The sequence below is a fragment of the Camellia sinensis genome, chromosome 9 (genome assembly GCF_055761805.1).
Source record: "Camellia sinensis isolate YWXY chromosome 9, ASM5576180v1, whole genome shotgun sequence".
NCBI lineage: Eukaryota > Viridiplantae > Streptophyta > Magnoliopsida > Ericales > Theaceae > Camellia > Camellia sinensis.
The window spans coordinates 130,656,703-130,665,694 of NC_138969.1; the positions used below are offsets into that span (position 1 = coordinate 130,656,703).

The 8,992-nt window shown below is 28.2% G+C and overlaps 1 protein-coding gene across 1 annotated transcript; it reads right to left on the minus strand.

The window, feature by feature from the left end:
- Window positions 1-4,196: 4,196 nt before the first annotated feature.
- LOC114307922 (uncharacterized) lies at window positions 4,197-8,067 on the minus strand. The gene is made up of 4 exons (XM_028253376.2): window positions 7,889-8,067; window positions 5,269-6,278; window positions 4,560-5,192; window positions 4,197-4,471 (listed from the first exon to the last, which is right to left on the minus strand). The coding sequence occupies exons 2-4, from the start codon at window positions 6,241-6,243 to the stop codon at window positions 4,430-4,432; spliced, it is 1,650 nt and encodes a 549-aa protein (XP_028109177.2). The 5' UTR covers window positions 6,244-6,278; window positions 7,889-8,067; the 3' UTR covers window positions 4,197-4,429.
- Window positions 8,068-8,992: the final 925 nt, after the last annotated feature.

An 8,992-nucleotide genomic window follows, 5' to 3' on the forward strand; every position in this document is an offset into this window, starting at 1 on the left:
CCTATCCCAAACGAGGCTTTTTAGCCCCAGGGTAAACTAGCCAAAAAGCCAACCCACATCCCAAACGAACCCTTAGAATTTTCATTAAAAGACTTTTTAATATCACAAATATTACTAACACATCATACATCATTGTAGTGAATAATTCCCCGAAAAATATGTAGCTCCTTGCTATTACGTGCGCAATGCAAACATAAAGGGTGTGTTTGGTTTGTGTTTGTAGAGTAGTTATTGAGATAAAAAGTATGAAAACTTGTTTGGTTGACTTTTTTTTCAGAAATGATTTTGGAAAATTGTTTTGGAGAGAGAGTTTTAAAAAAGTGATTGATTTGAGGTGTATGAGAGAGAGAGTGATTTTGGAAAGTAGGTAACCAAATAAAAATTTTGTGATTTTTTTTAAAAAAATTTGTTTGGTTTGATTACTCTTAAAAATTTGTTTATAGAGAATTTTTCCTAAAATTTTTTTTTGAAAAACAAACCAAACAAGGTCCATTTTTTAAAAATTAAATAATTAGTCCATGATTGCACAGTGATCATTAATAAGTTAATTTTAAAGCTTGAGCTGTGTTTTTTTGGGGTCATGAGTTTGATTTAGCAGACTTCGGATATTTGATTGCAGACGTTCGGCATGACATGATTTGGGCTGTCTTAGGTCGTTTCAGGTTTTGCATTTCCGTTCGGAGGGAAATATGGCTACTCATTGCTTGGCGCGTATGGCGGTCTCTGCTGATGGTCTGCATATTTGGATGGAAGATGTTCCGCCCTCTATTGGTCATCTCGTCTTGTTAGGTGCAGGGTCTATTTCAGTGCAATCTCTTTTGATTTTGGCATTATTCAATATTTAAAATTTAAAAAAAAAAACAAAGAAGGTTAAGTTGTGTTTGACATGTTTTCATTTCTTTTGTTTCTGTTATTTGCATTTTTAGAAACAAAAACAATGAAAAAACAACAAATATTTTATTTTTCATATTGTTTTCAATTTTGTGCGAAAGCAATTTTCAAAATTCTTATCTTTTCTAAAAAGCTTTATTTCTAGCAAGTTTTTAGAAAACAGTTTTCAAAAAATAGGGCTATTATCTATCATTTGTTTTAGAATTTTGCTATATCCCCTCATTTCATCACCTCCAATTGCACTTCTAATGATGTGACAAAGAAGTAGATTCCAACATAATTGAGTATGTGACAAATAAAAAATTTACATCTATCTTACCATATCATTAGAGGTGAAATTGTGGAGATTTTATTACAAGTCTCAAGCATTTCCTTTGTGTTATATTATCTTATATGTTCACTGGATACTTGGCAAAATATTATTATTTTGGGTAAATTACACTTACCTCCCATGTGGTTTTAATAATTACACTAACCTCTATTACTTTTGAAACTATTATCGAAATTTTCCCAATCTGTTAAGTTTGTACAAACGGCATTAATTGGGTGTAAAATGATTATATTACCCTTTAATTTGCATGTAAAAGGACGAAATTACCCATAAACCAACTCATTCATTAACAACATGGGTAAATTACACTTACCTCCCCTAAGGTTTTACATATATTATCAAAGGCCCATACATATTTTAGCATTATTTAATAAAATTCTTAAATTCCATGCAATATAAAATAAAACCCTTAAATTGTTACGACATTATTAAAACATTTAATAGGAAAAAAAAATTCATTGATAAAATAATTAAAAATAAATAATCTCTTTAAAATTAATGTTAGATAATATCATAATAATTTAATATAAGACTTATTTCATACCACATAAACAGTGTGAAAATTTATAATTTTAAATAATGCATTTATTATTTGATTTTTTTTTTAAGTTGACATAAATGGATTTATTCTTTTTCCAACAATTTGCATTACTTATTTATTCATATGTAAAAAAGTTAGGAACATTTACACACAAATCATAATTTATGAACTTATACTCCATTAAGTTCTAACTAAGATTTTTTGGACCTTCAGGTCCCATTAAATTTTTAATAGTCAGAATTATCCTTCAAACAATTATTATTCATCATTTATGATTATCTATAAAGGAACATGATAATTTGACATTTATTTTAATTTTCAAAACTTTAAAACATCAACTTTCAAATTGAAAAAACTTTTAAAAAATTATGTGCAAAAAAAATAAAATATAAAAATAAATTTTTTTTTTTTTAAAAATTTAAAAAATTGAATTATTTTTTCATCCAAAACTAAAAATTTTGTATTTATAAAGGATCATAATGATGGAACATTGATGTGAAAAACTAAAACTAAAAATAAAAAAAAAATTAAAAATAAAAAAACTAATAATGTTCTCTGTTTTAAAACTGGAAAAAAACTGATAATGTTTTCGGTTTTATTGGATAGTTGAATCAAACCAATAAGTAGAAGGAAAAAAATGTTTAATCTCATGCTCTCTTTTTTTTCATCAGTTAGTGAAACAATTATCTATAACAGTACTATACAAAATTAATATTGTTCTTAGTTTTAAAAATTGAGAAAAACTTATAATATTTTTAGTCTTACACAATCGGACTTATTGGTTTAAAAAATCTTAAATAGGACCTAAGCTACCATAACATTTGTAAATAGGATTTTTAGGTAATTAATTCAAAAAATTATTATTTTATCTTTTCTCAATCATATATTATTATCAAATTTTAATTTTTTTCATTGAATCATTAAATTTCTAGTCCATGCTTATTAAAACAAAAAGCAAGTTAATACTTCTTACATGATTAAAGAAATTAAAACATATATATATATATATATAGAAGTAAAAAAAAAATTATCTTATCTCTGCTGAAATTGGACAATTAAACCAAACTCATTCATTATCATCAAATCTTAACCTTAAATGCACTAAATTTAATTTATCCTATTAAATATATATGAAATTATTATTAATAACTTTTTCAAAACACAAATGTAACTTCTTGACTCTATTTTTTTCCACAAGAAGTTTTTGAATTTTTATAAACAAAAAATATAAAAATTCAACCATCGATGAAGGTGAGAAATTAATTTTAAGATTTAATTTAATAAAAATAATTTAAATGAGATAAATAAAGATGAATAAATAGATTTTAAGTATCATACATAACAAATTAATTGAGTATTTTATTATTCTCAAATAATTTCTCCATTCAAGTATTAATTTTAAATGTAAGAAATGATAAATTGTTTGAATTGTTTATTATTCTCAAATAATTTCTTGATCCTTCATTTTTTATCAGCTAATTTTAATTTATCGTGAGGCAATTAGATTTTTTTTTTTTTTTACTTCTATATTTTTTTTATAATTTTTTTAATCATGTAAGAAATATTAACTTGCATTTTTTTTTTTTTAAATATGCATTGACTAGAAGTTTAATGACTAAAAGATAAAAATTAAAATTTGATAATAATATATGATTGAGAAAAGATAATTTTTTTTTAAAATATGAATAAATAAGTAATGCAAATTGTCAAAAAAATTCAAATAATAAATGCATTATTTAAAGTGATAAATTTTACGTTATTTATGTAGTGTGGAAAAAGCTTTATATTAAATCATTATAATGTTATGCAATATTAATTTTAGAGAGATTGCTTAATTTTAAGTATTTTATCAATAAAAAATAATTTTTTTTTCATTAAAAAATTTAATAATGTCTTAACAATTTAAGAGTTTTATTTAATATTGCATGAAATTTAAGAATTTTATTAAATAATCCCAAAATATATATGGGTCTTTGATAATATATATGCAAAATCTCAAGGAATGTGAGTAAAATTTCTCATTTGAATAAATAAGATAACTAATGGACAATTTCATCATTTTTAGTATTATAACCAATGATATCAGCATGACATCAACAAATTCTGTTAAGTAGCCTAACAATGGAGAAAATTATGATAATAGTTTCAAAAGTAATAGAGGCTAATATAATTATTGAAACTAGAGATGTTGTTTCTGTAATTGTCAGAAACTTCAGGAAAGGTAAGTGTAATTTACACTATTATTTTTCATTGATTCTTTAATAATTATCTTCAAACAACATGAAACCAAACATGTTTGCCAAACATGTTTTTTTGTTTAGTTTTTTTTTTTTTTTTTTATGGGGAAAAAAAAAATTGAAAAGGATAACAACAGTATTTCATAGTTCATACATATGGATAAAAGCACGAGAGAATGGAAGATGGTCCATGAACTTGAACAAACCAAAACACAGAAAGCTGTGTTGGCTAATCAAGGAGTTTAAATTTTAGCAATAGCCTGATAAACAAAAATAAAAAACCTGTTCCTCTTAGTTACATGACACATTGTATTCAATAATAACAGAACATGTTACTTACAAAGATCAACATATGATTTGAGTGATGCTGAAAATTTTCAGCTGCCTTCAAACTAAATTTTTCCAAAGTAATTGAATTTTTCACCAATTTCACAATGGTTTGAAATGCAGCGAAACGCGAGGAACTAGTTCCTGTTAAGGTGGAAGAAAGTCTGTTTAGGTTCGCAACAAGCCTTCAATCATATGACAAAACTACGAAGAAATGGGGCAAGGAAATTACCTTTGAACGGCGTACATGATCATGATGCCCATTAGAGGTCTTCACAATGTTCTCCCACTTGGTTCCCGAGCTGGGCACTTTGGCATGCCGCATTTTGTGATGGAACTGAGTGCCAAGTCCTGAATGTGACAGTGGATGCTGGAAAGAAATGGAAGGGAGGGTACGACAGAGCCAAGATTCAGAAGGTGACTTTGGTAAAGGAGGAGGGAGCGAAGACAGTGAAGATCCAACATTAGGACTGCCTTGATCGTCTGCTTTTAGAATATGTTCATTGTTCGAAAGAAGTTTTGCATTGCAGTGCAATCTTGAGCAATCTAAGGACATGGATTGTTGATCTTGACCTTGATTGATCCTCAAGTCCTCTATTCTGTTTCCTTGGCCTCTAAGATTGGCTAATCGATCAGAAGGTGTATTAGCGCCAACCAAAATATGTGAGCATCTTATATCATGCAATAAAGATTCTGCAGTAGCAGCTTTTTCCACCCTGTAGGGAGATGATCCACGTGACGTACGCAAGTCATCAGAGTAACGTAACCGATGGGATTCAATGGTTAACTTACTCTTCACCTTATGCAGCTCATGTGATTGGGCTCTATAATCGAATTTTGGCTTATAAACAGCACTCCCAGCATGCTGCAAGGATACAAAAATGCAAGTAACAAACTGACGATAACCCACAAAAGAAAGAAGAAAAGGTCTTGAGAGTCACCTTGTCAGCAATTTGGGTTTGAGGTCCACTATATGCAGTTCTGGCCAGTCTGCTGACTTCTTTAGCTGAAGTAATCGGAAAATGGGTAACAGGTTTCATCCCTGGCACAGGATTTAATAGACACAGAGAGTTCTTGAAGCAAAACTGAGAAAATAATCCACAACCTTTCACTGATGTTTTTCCAGAACTATCGTACTCATCATCATCATCATCATCTTCATCTTCATCTTCACTTTCTATGTCCTGTAAATATTGAGCATAGTGTGGTACAATGTCCGACCTGTGCTGCTCAAGAACATGCCTCCTTTGGACACCGACCACTTTGTTAACTGGTAGAGATTGTTTCTTTGAAACATACTGAGGTGTATCCAAAACCATAGCCTTCGCTGCTGGTAAGAAACGATTCATCATAAAATCACGAGTTTGCATATCAGCAAAATAGGTTCCACATGGTTTTGCATCCGAACCACTTACTCTACTATTCATTGACAATGTTTCTGTGGGTGATAGCATGTCGAGTGCATCAGAATATTCATCATATTCGCTGTCTGTATCCACTCCCTTGTTCAAGGTCTCCAATAACGTTGCAATAACATTAAAAGGAGACTCTTCAATTTGCGACTTAAACGCATTCTGATCTTCGTATCCTTTTTCTGATGATGGCTTTGAAAACTCTATTGCCCTTCCTGGAGGAAGCCGTGGAGTATTTGAAGGTTCAATGGGAGATTGAGCCTCAGATTCACTTCCACCTTTGGGTCTTCCGGGAATCTGCTCCCACAGGAAAGGCACTGCCACTGGCTTAGTAACCTCAGCTAACTCCCACTCGGATTTGAATGAAGGAAGAGAATGGTGTCTGTGGTGGGGAATTGACTTCTCAATCATCTTCTTGTTCTCTCCATTTGACGAAACTAATGCTGATGAAAATCGCCTCACAGATAACAGTGGAGCATCCAAATCCAATTGCTTTTTCTCCATCAAATCTTGTGACTAAGAAATCTTTTTCCTCTCCTCTTTAATTCGAAGTTGCAGAAATTAAATGCTTATACATGTCAAAGTTGATGTAATACACGTGCTCAAACTTGTAACAAAGCTATTCTTGGATTTAAAAGATTATAAAAGTATGTGCAAATTTTACTATAAAATGGCAAACAACTAATAACAAATATTAGATTCAGAGGTTTTGATTTGATTGCTATGGAAACAAGCGAAAAAACAACATCAAATTTTAAATTCTCTGTTTTAATCACAAACCTAAACCAAGAATTGGAAAAACAAAAAATCTGTTTTCTACATATCAGGCTTAGCTGAGTTGAGGATTTAATTCATTCAAGACAGAAACAGAGCAATTTTTGAAACTCCAACTCACAAAAAAGGGGAAATTCTATAATAATTTATATCACATAAGCTGAGTTTGTCATGTTGTCTTTGGATCTTGAATTGTGGGAAAAAAAATTAGCTTCACCTTTTCCTTTATTTTATTTTTTTTTCTCTTTCTTCACAAATCTAAAATCCAAACAAACTCTAGCTACATATGGTTTGTACAAAAATAAAAAGGTAAAAGATAATAATAACACTAAATGGGAATAACAGATACAAATCATTGGTTTGGCAATTGCGTTGTTAGCATTTTTTTTCATCTTTAGTGAATTTAAAATATAAAATAAAATCAAAAACACTTTTAATTTAAATCCTACTATATCAAAAGATCCTAGAAATAAAATAAAAATAAAAAATTGAAAAAAGTCTACTATAATAATTCAGATGTTGATATTTTATTTATTTATTTTAATAATATTTTTATTATTTATTATTTTTTACTTTTAGATCTTTCTAAACCAGAAAAGCCCAACAGATTGACACAAATTTAAAGATAAAAAATCCCTGGAGACAAGAAATTTGAAAAAGAAAAATGTAAACTTTTAGTTATTGTGAGCAAAAAACATTTTATCTTGTAAATGGTTTTTATATGGTTATATGATAGTTGGGAATTTAATAATGTTAAAAAATACAATATTAACTATGTTAAATAGTGGATTTCACATATATTTTTATATTTTAATTAATATATTTGGTGATACATTAGCTAGTGATTCTTGCAAATAAAGGGTTATACTTTGAATTACAGTTTCGCATTACCAAAAATAAAACAAATACAACTATTTCACATAAATTTAATTCTTAATACTTTGCCCTCGTTTGGATGAGCTAATTTAGTCGATTTTTTTGACTTTTTGACTATTTTAGCTGTGTTTGGGATAAATTTCGACTAGTTTTAATTGATTTGATGGTTGTCTGAGAAAAAAAAAATGATTTAATAATTTATTTTATCTTTATTTGTTAATTTAGCCAAAATTGCTCATGCCAAACCAAGCAACCAAGAAATGGTCATTATAATTTATAAACAAGACAAACAAATCATGAACAACTTGAAACCCTCAATTCTCAACTGAAACGAACATGAAAATAAAAATTTCAACAGACCCATATTTTGTTTCCACAACCATGTTGAACTTCAACGTTGTTGCAGAATCAAAAACATCATTCATTGATCAAATCAAACACCCAAAGATTAAGGAACTGCCATAGTAAACAAACTAAAGAACAATGAGATATCTCATACCTGTGTGTGTGAGGGACTTTGGGCTCTGGGTGTTTGTGGCCGAGAACGATGTCAAGAGTTGAGTAAAGAACAAAAACAAGGAAAAATGTAAGAGCTTGTGGAGTGATAACTGAGAGGACAGAGACAAGAGAGAAAAAACAGTGTAGGAGGGACCAGAGGGATAATAAACCTTTGATAATGATGGATTAAAATTCTCTATTATATTATATGATTGAAATGGAGTTCTTCATTCCTAATACGGGTGAAAATTACACATACACCCTTAAAATTTATTCAAACTATTAATTATCCCTTATGATATTGAAAATTACATTTTATTTTTAAAGTTTTTAATCTCATAATAAATGATTATTTTATTAATAAATTTTCAAGTCAATTAATAATTTTTAATAATATTAAAAATTTATTTCAATTAATAATTCAAGTTATTTAATTATTATATAGAAAAAAAAGTAAAAATTTTATTTTTTCAGTTAATTATGTTAAGTATTTAATTTTGATATGGGGTATTTATAATTTTTTAAATTACAACAAATAATCTCTATTTTAAACAAATCTGAGAAAATGTATTTATAATTTATTCTTTCAATAAATGTGATTGTTATTATATATTATTAAAATTTAGAATGAATGATTTATAATTGCTATATTAATTTAAGGATTGGTTTGGCATAAACCAAAAAAGTTAAAAAGTCACTATCCTATTTAAGTCATATCATCTTATTTAAATCACATCACATCAAATCCAACACAAACCCAACTCATATAAGTCAATAAGTAAAAAATGTACTGTTTTAGAACATCCTAAACCAACCCTAAATTTCAAAAACTCGCTGCATTACCTTTAAATTTTAAATAGATAATTGTTGGTCCGCCTCTTTTTCATTCTGAAAAAATTCTTTATCCGATTGCAATTATGTTTTAAGAATCATATCACGAATTCAGATTTAATTATTCAGAAATTATTTAAAATTTTTATCTTATAATTTAAATTTATTTTATATATATATTTTTTAAGTAATTAAGTCATAAATTAAAAACAAAGAATTACACATTTGCGATGGGCATACCCAGATAATACACCTATACAAACTTTACCCCTCA

Excerpts from the sequence above, each read along its gene's own strand:
- LOC114307922 (XM_028253376.2), bottom strand. The coding sequence starts at position 6,243 with ATGGAGAAAAAGCAATTGGATTTGGATGCTCCACTGTTATCTGTGAGG. Across the intron at positions 5,193-5,268 it reads AAACCCAAATTGCTGACAAG|CATGCTGGGAGTGCTGTTTA; the intron begins GTGACTCTCAAG and ends GTATCCTTGCAG. Across the intron at positions 4,472-4,559 it reads ATCATGTACGCCGTTCAAAG|GAACTAGTTCCTCGCGTTTC; the intron begins GTAATTTCCTTG and ends CCACCTTAACAG.